The 16,723-nt window shown below is 43.8% G+C and overlaps 2 protein-coding genes across 3 annotated transcripts in view; one reads left to right on the top strand and one right to left on the bottom strand.

Moving 5' to 3' along the window:
* Positions 1 to 7,438, bottom strand: part of SUPT7L (SPT7 like, STAGA complex subunit gamma) — a 68,051-nt gene extending 60,613 nt beyond the window's left edge. Inside the window, exons 1-2 of one of the 2 annotated variants that reach the window (XM_069236230.1) lie at positions 7,304 to 7,438; positions 4,431 to 5,090 (exon numbers count right to left, since the gene is read on the bottom strand). In XM_069236230.1, coding sequence (XP_069092331.1) covers positions 4,431 to 4,843 — 413 coding nt within the window. In that variant the 5' untranslated portion in view covers positions 4,844 to 5,090; positions 7,304 to 7,438. Of the gene's footprint in view, positions 1 to 4,430; positions 5,091 to 7,296 lie in introns of both variants that reach the window. The other variant, XM_069236231.1, reaches the window with a different exon arrangement.
* A 220-nt stretch (positions 7,439 to 7,658) lies between these two features.
* Positions 7,659 to 16,723, top strand: part of SLC4A1AP (solute carrier family 4 member 1 adaptor protein) — a 99,619-nt gene continuing 90,554 nt past the window's right edge. The window contains exon 1 of the mRNA XM_069236228.1: positions 7,659 to 8,994. Coding sequence (XP_069092329.1) covers positions 7,945 to 8,994 — 1,050 coding nt within the window. The 5' untranslated portion in view covers positions 7,659 to 7,944. The remainder of the gene's footprint in view (positions 8,995 to 16,723) is intronic.

Raw genomic sequence — 16,723 nt, 5'->3', positions numbered from 1 at the left:
AAGGCACCAGATTCATTTTGTCAGATTATTGGAATGGTTTATTTTTTTCCTCAATTTTATTTTTGCATTCTTGTATAGCACAAATGTGGACCCAAGTGTATTGGAGCGCTTTATATGTGCGCCAAATAACATTACACAAGGTCAGATTTTTTTTAGGCATGGGGAAATAAAGTGGTTTGCTTGGAATCACAGGTTGTCGAGCCGACGCCAGGATTCAGGCCTGGTTCTCCAGCTCCAAAGTTGGCAACTCTGACCGTTAGGCCACATCTCACTGGAGACGAATATAGGAGTTGAAATGTGCTGTGATATTTTTGACTATGTATATCGCAAAACGTTCTAATGCTCAAAAAGAAGAGAATAAGATTTAGAGAGCTAATAGAAAGGTCTCATGTACCATATGTAAACACGAGCCATGTTTGTGGGGTGTGACCACATGCATGTGTTTTTCACATATATTTGAAGTTTAATGCAGAGGTGGCCATGGAGACACTTGGATAATCTCCATGTACCAGTGATTTTGTTGCACTTGTATTCTCTTAGATGGATCAAATGAAAGGTCAGATGTAGTCAAGTATGCTGTGGATTGTAGATAGGGACACTGGGATCGGTGCTGCTTCCCTGAACTTGCCTTCCTAAATTTAAGTATTCAGTGATGTTCTAGAGCTGTAACTCATTACCGCTGTGTGGACAGAAGCAAGGTTGACAGTCGAATAGGTAGATCAATTTTCCAATAGTGCTATAGTGGGCATTTGACCTTCCTTTCGATTAGTTTACAAATAAGGAATTCGTTGTAAAAGTGTACATTTGTTGATGTTGGCAACAGGGTGTTTAGTAGGAAAGCGAATTGTGCTTGCTGAAAGCTTTGGTGATCCCACGTTTGCTGTCAAAAGGGCGCTAAACTCTATTTGGTTGCTTCAGTCCCGGTGCATGGATGGCCCTGTGTGCCATGAGAAAAATAGCCTTGGGACAGCAAGCTGTGGCAGGGGATGTTTTTATCGACCGGTGAGGTCTTTTGAAAAAAAGAATTTGAGATAGCGAAACTAAGGAAGGATTCAGGCCTGGCTTAGTAATAGTGATCCATGGGGTGTTGTTTGGCACAAGTCAGGCTCTGCTCTTCTGGATCACGGATTGGAAGGAAGTCTTACATACACCAGACAGTCATGGGGAAGGGGTCGTATTGGGGGAAACTGTGATAGGGCCATTATATACGGGAGGTGCCTTGTATTATTTTGACGACTTCAGTTGTATTTTTGTGGCTTTGTGGAGTCTGCATTATACAACTACATTCCAAAGTTCATTGGACTGTCTTTATAAACTACACTTCACAGTATTTAAGTTTATTTTACTTAAACCATTGTCAATTTAGTTCTTAGCCAATTCTTTTAAGAGAATGTAGTTTCTGATTTACCAGTTTACTTTCTGAATTTACATCAGATTTTGTCGTAAAATCCCAAAGAACAATTTATCAGCTTCAGTTCCAGCATTACTATCGCTAATGTTCTGGGATGCAGGATTTGATGAGGTGTTGGCCTGGGCGTTATGGTCAGAAAACTGAAAAGTGTAGGTGTGGGACTACCTTGATTAGATTATTTCATGTTTTGGCAGAAGACGGGGAGAGGATGACAAAGAACTAGGCTAAAAAGAACAAGTGATGGACGGAATGCTGAACAATGTCAAACATTCACCCCCAGTACAGAGATCTGGGCCTAAATCCATTGTTTTTTTGCCACCCATGCCATTCCAGTTTGGACCCAGCCATATGCAAATCAGTCTTGATCCTGTTTCCCATGGAAACAGTCCAGCCCGAACTGCCAAGTCAGGTCCTCCTTGGACTGAAAACAAGCATCCTAGGACCGGTTTCAGGGTATCACCCTTCATCAGCCAGGCTAGCTTGATTCCAGTGGCATGGGGAGCAAGGGACCCACGTCTGGGCATACCCTTCCCACTTGGGGCAACCAATGCAAAAAGAGCAAGTGATGGACGGAATGCTGAACAATGTCAAACATTCACCCCCAGTACAGAGATCTGGGCCTAAATCCATCGTTTTTAGGACATGGGTCCCTTGCTCACTGTGCCACTGGATTCAAGCTAGCATGGCTGATGAAGGGTGAAACCCTGAAACCGGTCCCAGGATGCTTGTTTCTGGTCCAGGGAGGACCTGACTTTGCAGTTCGGGCTGGACTGTTCCCGTGAGGAACAGGGTCAAGATTGATTTGTATATGGCTGGGTCCAAACTGGGGTGGCATGGTGAGCAAAAGAATGATGGATTAAACCCAGATCTGTGACTGGGGGTGAGTGTTTGCATTGTTCAGCACTCCGTCCATCATCCTTTTGTGTTGCTAAAGTTACCCTAAGTGGGAAGGGTATGCCCAGACGTGGGTCCTTTGCTCACTGTGCCACTGGATTCAAGCTAGCCTGGCTGATGAAGGGTGAAACCCTGAAACTGGTCCCAGGATGCTTGTTTCCGGTCCAGGGAGGACCTGGCTTGGCAGTTCGGGCTGGACTGTTCCCATGAGGAACAGGGTCAAGACTGATTTGCATATGGCTGGGTCCAAACTGGGGTGGCATGGTAAGCAAAAGAATGATGAATTAATCCCAGATCTGTGACTGGGGGTGAGTGTTTGCATTGTTCAGCACTCCGTCCATCATCTTTTTGTGTTGCTAAATAACTAGGGTACCCATTAGGACGCAAGAGACTCAAGACATAAAAAAAGTAGACTTGGTTGCCAAGTTGAGGTGCAGCATGAAGGACAGGTGAACATCAAATCTTAGTTCCTGGTTACTGAGTAGAAGACTAAGGGCAAGCCAATGGAGAGTGGTAACAACATGAAAGGCATCACTAGTCGACAGGCCATATCCACCTTCTTGGAAGCATACAAACACTGGCAAATGGCATCATCCCAACCCATGAAATAGAGGCAGGAATCCATAACCATGTCACTACCAAAAGCTACATGATGACATTGTAACCTAACTAGGTGTTACCAACATACACATCGCATCAGAATTACAGCTCCTGTTATTTTTACTTAGCTACAACCAGGCTCACAAATCTCTTTTTCTGTCTATGAGAAGAGCCCAACATTCCTTTCAGGGACAAGCATGGCTTTATCAGTGAGCCTATGGAGCTTAAATGCCACATTCCATATTCTAACTGTGACCACCTCTTGTACTTACGGTATGTTGTAATCTAAAGGTACTACAGAAACGCAGAAATGGAGCAGTATTTTGTAAAACTAAAGGTACTACAGAAACACAGAAGTGGAGCAGTAGACCTAAGATATCAGCAGGGTTACGGGTGAGGGCATTTAACCTTCTTCGGCATAATAATTCCACTAGTGGTCATGGCAGATTGACCTTTTTTATGATGATACTCAAGAAAATCTAAAAAAAAACCTGTGTAGGCTTGAGAACTTTCTCACACATCACACTCACATCAGCCCCATACCAGATACGGTTTTATTTTTTTAAACGGTCCATTTTCGGATCTGTTGTGCCAATATGAACTGTACCACAAGTAATAAGCTCTACCGATTACAAATGTGAAGCACTTTCTCTCTCTCTCACAGACCTACATGCCTACTGTTATAAAGTGGTACAATTTAACACAAATGAACTCTCGGGCATCTGTCTAAAAGCATGGCTGGCTTCAGGAATGACAGAAGGGATGAGCATCAATGCCCTCAGATGTATATGCCTCCCCCACCTATCTCAGGATGGGCTCTTTACAGGAAATGTTAGCTCGTTCCAAATATGTGGCAGGAGGTGCAGAGATGGAAATTAGATTACAGGTTTTCTAGGCAAGTATCTGTTTCAAATGGGCAGGGGACCAGAAATGAAGAAGCATCCTTACTTCATGGCATTAGATGCTATGTTAAGTAGCAGTTCCTTCTAACCTTTTCGAACAGGTAGAAACAGTCGACTTAAAAGTGACCAGCTATTCCAATATTGTTCTATGTCCCACTACAAAAACTATGCACCTTCTAAAGCAAATAGACATCAGCACCACTTGCATAAGACAAGATAGGTAAAGCTTCTTCCAGTCTTCTCGACATCAGATCTTAACCATACCTCCAGATGATGCTAGGGATCCACTGGGTGAAGAATGCTGTGTAAAACTCAACTCCCCTAAGCCCCACCTAGTCGAAATTCAAACACTTGTAGTCAACGTAGAGTACACCAGAATCGAATTACACCCCCCACCTACTGGGTATGTACTTGCCAGAAATATGAAATGTATTGTCCTTCCCAAGTATGCACCTTTTTTAGTAACATTTGATATTAGTAAGGCCGGAAGTCCTATTCCCTTAAGGATGACAAAGGCTTGCTGTCCATGAACAGCGTGTTACATTAACAGACCCGCTTTTGTGAATTTGAAGTATGCCAAAGAAATGCGTGTCTGTGGATGTCAGAAAGAAGCGAGTACATACCTGTAAAAATCACTCTCCGGGTCACTGTGGCGCAGCTGGAATGGCAACTTCTGGATCTTGCAGTCCATGGGGCGCAGGTCATCTGGTAGTAACGGGGTAAGTGGACGGGGAGGCAGCGGCTCGCTTTCTTCTACTTTGACGCCTTCAGTGGGCTGCTGGTTCGGTGCTTGGCCTGCGGCAATCAGACTGCGCAGGCGCCGGTTGTGCTGGATAAGCTGTATGGTGTGGATGGTCAAGCTGCACGGCTCTGAGGGGATATCCAGCATGGTGGTATGCCGAGGCTTGTTAGCTGAGGGCTGGTGTAATGGAGGGTCTTGCACTTCCACAGTCCTGAACTCACGCTGCAGCAGATCAAATGAACTTCGGCTAGCCTGACTAGAGGAAGCCGGTATCTCACCCCAGTATTTTATCATCGTGCCTCTGGTGTCAAAGCATCACATAGGGACAGTGTGAAATGATGAACTATGCATCCTGTAAGTATCGTTGATACAAAAATACATTTAAGATCTCTCAAAAAGAAAATATAACTTGTAGGCTTGAAATTTCCAGATGAGAACTTTCCCAGAATTCAAGGCCATGGATTGAAGTGTTGTTTTTCTAAGAACTGCACAAGCTCGCCAATTCCAACTCAGAAAACATCTGTGTATCATAGAAACATGCCTGCCAGAGAGAAAGGAAAACAGAGTATTACGGATTTATTCGTATAAATGCAACGTCTCAGAAAAGTTACAGTATTTAATAAGGCCTCGGACTCACAGGCTAACTAAATGTGTATCAAATCAATGAAATTTCTCTCTGCAAACGGTTAAGCTGATTCACCTACATTACTAACATACAAACTAGGCAGGGACTAGCTTAATGAGAAACACCAAATGCTCTATCCAAAATATACAGCTGCCTGTAAACAAGTGTAAATTTTCCCTAATGGGCCACCCCGTTTCACACTTTCGCAATTGCAGGAAAAATATATTTGCCATCCAATTATTAGTCACCTACTCCCTTACTTAATGTCAGCAGCACTGAGATCTCCATTCTTAGAAATTGAAAACTGGCTCTCTCAATATACCAGCCAATGCCTAATATCACCACCCTGATCAATGATCAAAATTTAAATATAAAATACTTGCAAATACAACGGACCCTGCGTTTGTGTCTTAGTTACACTTGTCACCATAAAGTGATTCTTCAATGTCTGCATTATCGTCTAAACTATAAATCACCTACCCTTTTTATTTGTAACAACCACATTTTGCACTAGCAATTCTGTGCATAAGTGTTACCAAGTGCAACGTTCCTGTTTGATGACTCTAAAAAGTTAATAATTGCAAACAGCTTCACAGGCTGTATCTCCCTGCCAACGTGAACTATGCTCTCCCTTTAGTATCTAATAGCTTCTATTATGATGCAATGTGCTCTGCACTAAAGGTGGGGGAAAGAATGTTTGCAAATAGTCCCAATAACTGGCAATCGGTCTGAGTAGCATTCCAACCCATCGTTTTTTACCCAGACTGCTCTAAACAAAGGCCTGCCGCCTTAAACAAATCAGTACTGATCCTGCTCCTCCTCAGAACAGTCCATCCCAAACTGTCAGGCGAAGCTTCTTTCAAGGGGAACACAAGCCCCACCATCTCAAACTTACGTATTTCTGCACAAATGTACAGCATTTCCAGCAGACAATTGCTCAGTCCCACATAAATACGAAGAAAACTACAATAAAACATCACCTGTATGCACATCAATTAAAAATACAAATGTTCACTTTTTTTTTACAATATAATTTAATGAAATAGTTTATAATATTATATCGCTAATGAGGCATGATAATATATTGAATATAAACATGGTTACGAATTGATATTAAGATCTGGTAAAAGACATACTGTTACCAAAGTTTTAAAGCATGTACACGGTGGGCTTAGGCTACACCCACAGGAGTATTACTCCCTCAACTCAAGGCACTGGATATTTAACGTATCAGTCTGTCTATCATCCCTATCACCAAGCTGTTTGTCACATTCAGTTATTTTAAATTTCTTATATGCATTGCATATGAAAGCAGTTTTTTACACATTTCCTACCAGGCATTGTCAAAGCACGATTACATGTAATAAATAGCATTTGACCATGCCAATACCTGTATATAACATTATGATACAAAGTGGATGGTAGCCACAGAGAGTAGGGCAGCTTGGGAATATGGGGCTTAGTAACCAACAGACTGTCGGGGCCTGGTGACCATGGAACACAGGACTCAAGCTGGCCAAGAGCACACGGAGCAAGCGAAACATGACGAAGGGTAACTTACAGTCATATGCATAAAGATGCCCACAAAGGTACACAGGCTACAGTGGGCACCAAGCGTACAGACAGGGTGGCCCAATAGTACAGGAATCCCTGCGAACTATAGGCATATGGATCGAGAGAGCAACTGGCGCATGATATCAAGTGACTTGTAAGCACAATGAAGAGCCTAACCCAAGGGGCACATAAGGTCACTGTCAAATTAACAATTTCCATATGTGCCTGCGTGGCTGTTAAGCACACATAATAAAGGAGCATGTGGAGCGTTTCGGCAATAAAAGCAATGTCATAGCAAAAAATGCCTTTGTCAATAAAGTCCTGGACTTTTATGGTGATAAGTCTCATGAGAAAGCTGGAACCGGACACCATAGAACGCTAAATGATGCTACAGAACAAGGCAGGTGGGATTTGAGATATCACTTGTGTCTTTTGGCTGCTACGACCTCGCCGGCAGTCGGGCACAGTTACACTAAGGATGCTAAGAGCTGCACACGGAAACGTGGAACGGCTAGTTAGGTCCTAAAACGCAGAGATGCTCCTCCTAGGTAAAGTACACAAAGCTTACCGCGTACCTGAAAGCCGGCACACTGGAGGCAGGCAGGAGGCGTGAGCCGGAAGTAACCCGTGACGCAATGTTGGCCGGGTGGCTCTCGGCTGCACACAGCGTCACACGACCGCTTGCAGAAGTGACAAGCCAATGGCGTCACGGGCGTGTTCCGGCTGCTATAAGGCTCAAGGCGTTCGCCTAGTATTCATGCAGTATCTCTAGAATCGGCCTCTCACTCGAACACGCCTACTGACAGAGTGTATGGGTAGCAGCTTATTATTGTTAGATAAGCACATGGCCTCGCGGAGATCCAACAACCCAATGAATTGTTGAGATCCACAACAACCCACAGTGCACATGGAGTCCCTGCAACTGACTGGAGCTCCCTCCGCCAATCGCATGAGAGGAGCCCTCCCAACCAATCCCAGATCACCATACACCTCACCGCTACTAGAATGTGTCTCCGTCTGCATGATTGGAGTAGAGCACATGAGTGCCTCAAACTCTGGTGCTTCAGGTTGCAACCTCAGTGATGAGAAAATATTGGACAACAACAGCAGAAAACGTGTTTTTGAAAGGCGCGGCAACGGACTTCAGATCCGAGTCACGTTTTTTGGGACATTTCCAGAAGTGGTAACTCAGCTGACCGACGGATCCATATAGGACATGGAGAGAACCGAGGACTGCGGCCAGCAAGAAGCCCCCGGAGAAGGTGGCGAGCAGACTCAGGGCAGGTCACTTGGACGGGGCGAGGGGCCAGAGGGACAGACTGAGGGGACAGGAGCACACGAAGAGGGGCCAGCAGTTCAGGGCGATGGCCCGGCAGCTCAGGGAGAGGGGTCTGCAGGTAAAGGGTCGGCTGGGTTAGCTGCTGATGGGCAGGTACAAGCAGAAAGGGGTGATGGGTCAACAGTGCCTGGTGAGGGTCCAGTAGTGGAGTGTGACCGGCCAGCAGCTGAGAGGAAGAAAACAAGTCAGGATGTGTCAGCCCTGGGAGATGGACCAGCAGCTGAAGGTGGGGAGCTGTCAGCTCATCAGAAGGTGTCTCCCAGTCAACCTGAGGGCCCATCCGGTCTGGGGACAGATGAAGGTTTAGAGCTGTCAACTCATCACAAGGTGCCCGCCAGTCACGGTGGGGGGACACCCAGCCAGGAATTCGCTGTGCCAAGGGAGCACCCAAGTGGTGAAATTGAAGGATCTGCTGGTGAGGACAAGACAGTCAGTCCCTGCAATGAGGCAGGGCCAGAGTCCACAGGCTCTTCACAGAAGGCATCACGGGACGCTACCTTGGGGAGAATGAGACCCCCTGGCAAGCCACCGGTGCTGGCAAGGAGCACCCCTCCCATCCCCTACCACGAGCCTCCATGGGCTGCGGTGCCACCTGCCACCGCCCCTTACCACCTGGAGACCCTGAAGAACGGGGTCATCCTGTCCAGCCTGCGCCTGGCAGGGCAGACCTGGTTCGTCTTTGGGCGGCTGCCTGGGTGCGACGTGTCCATGGAGCACCCTTCCGTGTCCCGGTACCACGCCGTGCTCCAGTACCGTGGGGCAGCCGGGCCCGAGGCGGAGCAGGACCGCGGCTTCTACATGTACGACCTGGGGAGCACCCACGGCACATTCGTGAACAAGAAGAAGATTCCTCCGAAAACCTACTGCCGCCTGCGAGTGGGACACGTCCTGAAGCTTGGGGGCAGCACGCGGCTCTTCATCTTACAGGTAATACAAAGGGACCGTATATATCCTTAGCAAAACTACAATTGTGTATTCAATAAAATAAAAAAAAAGCCATTCACATTTACTCCATGCTCTCGTAACTTCACAATACGCAGAGTACATTCAAAACTTTAAAAATGAAACTTAATTCAAGAGCCAGACTTTTCTGTATTTCTCAGGCCAGATTCCCATCGTTTTTTCGGCACCCAAATGTGATATTCACTCGTATGTTGATTTACTTATACGTAAAATACACCACTGAAATCCGCTTTCAAAGTTGCCGGGCAATATCGAATTGTGAGCATACTGTATTTTTTTGCACCTGGCTTGCTTTGAGAAGTGTTGCAGTATTTGGGCATTTTACGAGATTTGTTCCCAGTTAAGGTTTCGCAAGTTAATAACTGCCAACATTTGCAGTGGGGAAATTGGTCTAAATTGTGTGCCCCAACTCCACCTTCGTAGGTTATCCCTCATTCTGACACCTGAAATATTTCCTAATGTTGGTAATTTCACTCAATAGTGAAACCACCCGGGAACCAAATTAGCTGCCATTAATTTCAAAGAGATCGGAATAAAGCTATAAGTGGTTTTATATATGTGCGTGAATGTCAATATAACATGGCTACATTACATGAAAGTTACTAAATACGTTATGCTTATTTGCAAAGCTCACTGGCACGATACCCGTGAGGATATCGTGGTGCAGAGCAGGTGTGAGTCCTTAGGAATGTTCAAGGAGCCAGATCTTCAGCTCCTTGCGGAACTCAAGAAGGGAGGAAGGTGAGGCTTTGATGTGTAGTGTGAGGCTGTTCCAACTTTAGGGTCGATGCACGAAAAGGCCTAGCCTCTATACTTGTTTCTGTGGATGTATGTGAGTAGGAGACTGGCGGTGCGGAGCAGTACAGGCGGTTGATGGAAGGAGATGCGTCTGTTCAGGTAGATGGGGCCTATGTTATTTATTGACTTCTGTGTGTGATTGAGGAGTTTGAACTCAGCGCATTTGTGTGTCAGGAGACAGTGGAGCTTCCTGAGGTAAGATGCGGTATGTGTTCGGGGTTGGAGGTACATGATGAGCCTGGCTGCCGAGTTCTGGATGTTTTGTAGTCTTCTGGTGAGTTGCTTCGTGATTCTTGCATAGAAGGTGTTCCTGTAATCCAGCTTGCTGTTCACAAGGGCATAAGTGATGTTTTTTCTGGTGTTGGTTGGGAGCCTTTTAAAGATCTTCCTCCGCATCTTCCGGGAGTGGAAGCAGGATGCAGTAACAGCAGTGATTTGCACAGTCATGTCAAGTTTGCTGTCAATGATGATCCAGAGGTACCTGGCTGACTACGAGTTGGAGGACCATTGTGATGTGTTCTTTCCAAAGATCACAACTTCTGTCTTGGTGGTGTTAAGCTTGAGTCAGCCTTCATCCAGATGGCAACTGGTCATGCAGGTGTCGAACGTGTTCTGTGTGTTGATGGTATTGTCGGAGAGCTAGAGTATGATCTGTTTGTCTTTAGCGTAGGAGAGGTTATTGATGTTGTGTGTGCACAGATGACTTTGTCCAGAGGGGTCATGTATGCATTGAAGAAGATCAAGCTGAGAAACAAATCTTGAAGCACTCTGGAAATTATTTTGTGGGCTTTCGAGGAGTATGCTGTAAGGCTGACCACTTCTGTTTTGTCTGTCAAGAAGAAGTAGATCTATTGAAGAGCGGGTCCTTAAATGCCAGTCTTCTGCAAACATCTGATGAGGATGGGGTGTGACACTGTGTCACAGGCTTTAATCAAAACAGAGTGCAGTAAGCCCAGAGAAAAGACGCATCAGTCCCTAACAATTACCAATTAATCACAATGTACATGAACAATAATATATATAGAAAAATCAAGTGTGCACTTCCAACAGAGTTCCTACTGCACAAAGAACCAACAAGGTGAAACACCAATACAAAAAAGAGGGTTGTGCACCACAATTAATAATCAATAACAGAGTCACAAATAATAATTGTACATAGTTCCATATTGTAGAGCATATAGTGACGCAAATTTTCACAGATTTCTTCCAAAAGGTTTATTTGGTCCAAGACACTTGATGCCAAAATAGATTTGCTTAGTGCTTGCTTAGTAATTCGGACACATTACCTTCTCCTTGACGGGTGGCTACGCGACCGGGCCCGTCACTCTTCCTCTCCTCGATAAATCCGGCCTGTTATACTTTGCAGCACGTGGATTCACGCACATCTCAGCATATTGAATCCCCGTTTATGGCTATATTTTGCACATAATTGACTTTTGATTTCCCTTCGGAATTGTTTCCGCCCTGAAGAAGCCCAATTGTATTGGGCGAAACGCGTTGGCTGTTGACTGTTGGGTCATTGATTTTCCCAAATCTATTTTGGCATCAAGTGTCTTGGACCAAATAAACCTTTTGGAAGAAATCTGTGAAAATTTGCGTCACTATATGCTCTACAATATGGAACTATGTACAATTATTATTTGTGACTCTGTTATTGATTATTAATTGTGGTGCACAACCCTCTTTTTTGTACTGTGTCACAGGCTGCAGAGAGGTCCATTAAGATGAAGTCCACCATACGTTCTCTATCTAGGATGTCGTCTGTGGCAGCAATGAGTACAGTTTCTATACTGTGGTTGGGCTTGAAGCCAACTGCATGGTATTGAAGAGCTGGTGGTTGTTGAGGTGGTCAGTGAGGCATCTGTTTTCAAGCTTCTTCAGGATCTTTATTAGGTACGGTAGGAGGGACAATGGTCTGTAGTTGGTGAGCGAGACTGGGTCTACAGACGGGTTCCTGAACAGAGGACTGATATGGTGTGTTTCCATGCACCCAGGATGGTGGCTAAGTTGATGTGGGCCCGAGGTGTAAGTAAGAGCTTCGCTGAAGGGTATGAGTCCTTTGGTGAAAACGCGGTGGGGTCAGAGGTCGCACTTGGCCCCCAAGTAGATGGACTTTACAGTAGTGGCTGTCTCATTCATGATGACAGCGGACCACGTGGTCAGGGTCAGTTCTTTGGCCGAGATGGGGAGATGACTAGCGAGGGTGATGAGGTCCAGTTGAATGTCAGACCTGTAGTAATAGATGTATGTGACCTTGTTGCAGAAGAACTCTCATGACATTGCTGCACATGTCTTATGAGAGGGTGATGTTTTTTGGAGGCAGCTTCAGGTGAAATGAACTCTTTAACAATGGCACATTTTTCTTTGTTGCTGTTAGTGCCTGCGTCAATGTGGTCTACAAGTGCTGTGCGCTTGGTTTTCAAAATTTGTTGGTGGTAATGTTTCAGGCGGATTTGTAGATGACTTTGTCTATTGTGTCTTGGCTCATTCTCCACTAGCTCTCCTGCTGCTTGCAATGGTGTATGATCAAGCTGAGTTCCTCTGTGTACCAGCTGGCCTGTGTTCATTCTCCTGTTTTTTGACGGTCTTGTTGGGGTGGGCAGAAGGGGCATTCAATGATTCAGTTTCACGTTTGTGGGTGTTCACAGAAGTTTTGAGGATTGTTTCTCACCAAATCCCAGTTGCATATTTACTCCAGTTAAGGTCATTAGTAAATTAATTTTCAAAGTGATAATGGGAACAAATATGCCCATAGTTGGTATGGATTTAAGACAAAGGTTTCCCTCGTGGACTACCAGTACATACTTACAAGTTGCATTTTCCTATTCGTAAATATACAACTGTTAGATTGTTTTATATGTACATATTTTTAGATATGAGTATGGACTGGAAGATGTTACAGTTGTAAGTTCTCTGGACTATTCCCGGAATTCTATAATAATTCCACTAAAGTCTTTCCAACATTGACAATTATTTTTTCATACAGATTAGTCATTTTAACAGCTACTTTTCATACTCATTGTTATAAGAGCTTGTTATCGAGTTTACGTCTAAAATGTAAAAAAAAAAGAAGAAGCAGACCAACCTCAAGCCATTTAGTATCAAACCAATCACGGTCATACGTATCATTTTTATTTATTAGCTCAATGCACATCTATGGCATTCAACAAAGTATTGTATGACATCCGTTCTCAGTGTACCTTTTGTAGAGCAATAAACTGGGTGCATACATCGATATCTTTGTGTTTTTTTAAACTAAACTTAGGCACTGGTAATGTCTGTTTTAGTTAAAGCCATGCTGTAGAAAGTTTCACTGGAGCAAGAGGCACATGTAGCACTTGGTAACAAAAGCCTTTCCCAAGACAAAACTTCTTGAGGGACTGAAGGTTAACCCACTATCTCAAGAGTCTAAACATTGACAGCAGAGTTAGGCCCACCAGCCCTAAGTCCATATATTTTGCTTCTTTTGTGAGTGAAACTAGTGCTAAAAACACATTTCAAAAATGCCTACTTTTCTAGCTAATGCACTATCTTGAGTTTTTTAAATGTATTGAAGAGGAAGTAAAAATAAAAATAAACAATCAGTATAAGAATGTCATTGTATAAACCCTCTTACATGAATCACCATAAATCCAAAATCAAACTTCATGAATTCATCAATATTAAAATAGTGGATAGCTTGAAGGACTCATAGACATCATAGAAATAATTTACAGCAAGTTATGGATAGTTAAGCCAAACATATGCATATGTTGTGAAAACATTGAAAAAAAAGATAAAACCCAAACTGCAATCCATTTGCCCAGTTCATCAAGGTAGCCAAACAAAAGCTCCCCTCTGCCTTGCCTCTCTACCCTCATACTGATATAAACTTTTCTTAAAATGGTACATAGACAAGAGACAGGACAGCCATTGATGGAAAGAGGTGGAGGGGTTCCTTGTTCAACCAGGCCTCGCAATACAAATACACGCTACTGCCATGTCTATAAAATTGGATAGAGCTTGCGTTTGTCATTCAGATATTGAGACGCTAACCCTAGAAGCATCATCTGAGATGCTCCGCTTTCGGCATACTCTTTAATTTCATCTCTGAACGAAGCCAGCTTTGTGCAGTAATAAAACTTAAGAATAATATCTGCAGGAGAGTCCCTGCAGCGAGGACACTTTGAGTCTTATTGTTTTCCCCAGCAAAGAAGCTTCTTGCAGGCATAATATAGATTAAACAGTGTCTTAGAATGTTGGCTTCTTAGCCTAGCATGTAGCGAAGCCTTTTTCTGCAATCTCAAAGACAGCTGAAAGAAAATATAACAGGAATGTTCAACCATATTGCCCGTTTCTCACATTGGGAATCAACGTGATCAAGATCGAATTAAGTGAGTGGCTAATATAAAACCCTTAATTTTACCTCACCCCCAGGCTTCAGACTCTGCATGAAAATGCTCATATTTAATGATATTGTGCCTTTGTCTAGCTCGATTAGGAAGTCCCAGATTTGCAACTATTTAAAGAAACAATTTTTTGATAGACCATACACGTGTTGCAAATCTCCAAAGAAACAAAATCACCCCAAGCGTAGAGATCGCCCATTTTACGCATCCCCTCTTTCTTGCAAGCCAAATAGTGGCAATCATGGAAAAGCGGATGAAACTGGGGGAGCATCAAGGCAGTGCATAAAGGTTAGAATCCTACCGATTTTGCCCGCAAGATAGACCAGATTTTATGGGCCGCCTCAATCATCTTGAAAGTAACTTTATTTATAACTGGGCTCCAGAATTCTCAAAAAAGAACTTGTTGCTTTATTATCCAAAGATAACTCATATATACTGTGAAGACTTGTTGCTGCGGAATGCGTACTACCAGTGTCTGTAACAACTCCACTTGCTGCAGCATAGATGCTCAATAATAATACTTAAAATTAGGTACCAACCCCCGTGCAAGGGCATAACCAAATATCTCAAAGGTGTCTTCACCCTCTTGTATTCCCACATGAAGTTGTTTCAAATCCCACCCATCTTCTTCACCAACTCCTGTCCGATTACCAAAGGACTAGCCCTAAACAGATAAAGGATTTTAAGAAGCACCGGCATTTTGATGACATTGCAATGCCCCATGAGTGTTAAATGTAATTGTTTATGTGTACCAGCTCAGACTTATTTTTCTGAAGAGCATGTTCATAACTGGATGGAGCAGTACTCTCTGTTTTAAGAGTGATCTTGATTTCCAGATAAACCACGCTATCTGTCTTTAGATTATCTCGACACCTAGTATCGGTATTACACAAAATCTAAGTTTTGCTCCAGTTTAGGATATATCCTGACATTTGCCCAAATCAGGCAGCCTCCTCCTCCACCACCAGAATCAAGTTACCTGGATCTCTAATACTTCCCAAAGATGTTGCCATGTGACACGATCGAAGGCCTTCTCAGCATCAAGCAGGACCATTGCCATTTGAGTCCTCTGAATCTCAGATATGTCAACCAACTTAATAGCCCTTATTACATGATTTTGCATACTATGACCTGGTATAAAGCTGTGTTGCCATGGAGAGTCCAAATCGGCAATGACCCTGCCTAGCAGAGATGCTAGCACTTTAGATAGATCTTAGCATCTCTATTCATGAGTGTAACCAGCCTTAAAACCCTGGGTTCAGTGGTGGTTTTCCTAATTTTATGTTTTTAAAGACCACTATATTTGTAGTTGCTCAGAACTCTGGAGCAGCCCTGCCACTCTGTGCCTCCAAAAAGTAGCCACCATGTGAGCAGATAGATAGAAAAAAAGATGTGATAAAATTCCAGTGGGATCTTATCTTGCCCGTGGCTTTCCCAGATGGGATGGATACCAGTGCTTTTTTAACTTTCTCCATGGCAAGAGGGATGTTTAGACCAACCATATCTTCCTCCCTTAGGGTATCCCCATCAATTTTCCCCAAATATTGTTTGACTTGATCCAAGGTGTGGAAATAATTTTCCTGATGCAGAGTTTTATCATATCCCCCAAGAACTGTCGTCAGGAGAATTAACCATCTTACCGGATATTTCTTGGACTGCATTAATCCCATTCACAACTTCTTTGTGTCTGATTCTGAGAGCCAGATGCTTCTCTACTGTATCACTGTGTTTGTAATGCTTCAACTTATGTACCGGATATTTCTGAGCGCAGCTGTACTGGGATGTGTGCGACAGTGATTTTTAATAGACTTTCATGATCCACTTCGCCCTCTAGATATCACCTCACATGGAGTGATTGTAGCCCGGCAAGTTACTCATATTTAGCTTTGGTTTTATTAATTTTGCCTTTCTGGCTAAATAAGCCAAAACGAAGTGTTTTGCCCTGATCCCTGCTTTCATTGAGTCTCATACCACCCCGATTGGAGCACTGCCCCTATTTATATGTAGAAAGTCCATCAAGCACACCGCCATCATATGAATAACATATTTAGGATTCAGAAGTAATGTCCTATCAAATATCCACTGGAGCTCTGGACTTAATTTTCCAAGAGGCATAGTTTGAGGACCAAAGGAATATAGTCTGAGAAAACCAGGGGGATTTTACTTAGCTGGGCTTTATCCACTAGACAGACAAGAAATAATAAAAAAACGAGCATACTTTTGGTGTTTGAAAGAAAACTAGGTAAAACCAGGTTCTGAGCTGTATAGTTCTGCCCATGCATCTCCTAGCCCATGCATATCTTGCAAGTGTTTGACAGCCAGGTACACTTTTGGCTCCCCCATATACTTCCATGGAGGTCGGAAATACTTCCATATGATAATTGAGGTTGCCACGGAAAATGATCGGAGTCGGCCAGGACGCTAGTTCTGTTGTCAGATGTTCTGTAACAGATGCATCATTGACATTAGAGCTATATACTGAACAACTTGTAAACTTTAGCCCTGCT

Source organism: Pleurodeles waltl, chromosome 5, assembly GCF_031143425.1.
Source record: "Pleurodeles waltl isolate 20211129_DDA chromosome 5, aPleWal1.hap1.20221129, whole genome shotgun sequence".
NCBI lineage: Eukaryota > Metazoa > Chordata > Amphibia > Caudata > Salamandridae > Pleurodeles > Pleurodeles waltl.
This window is presented reverse-complemented; position numbering and strand designations above follow the sequence as displayed.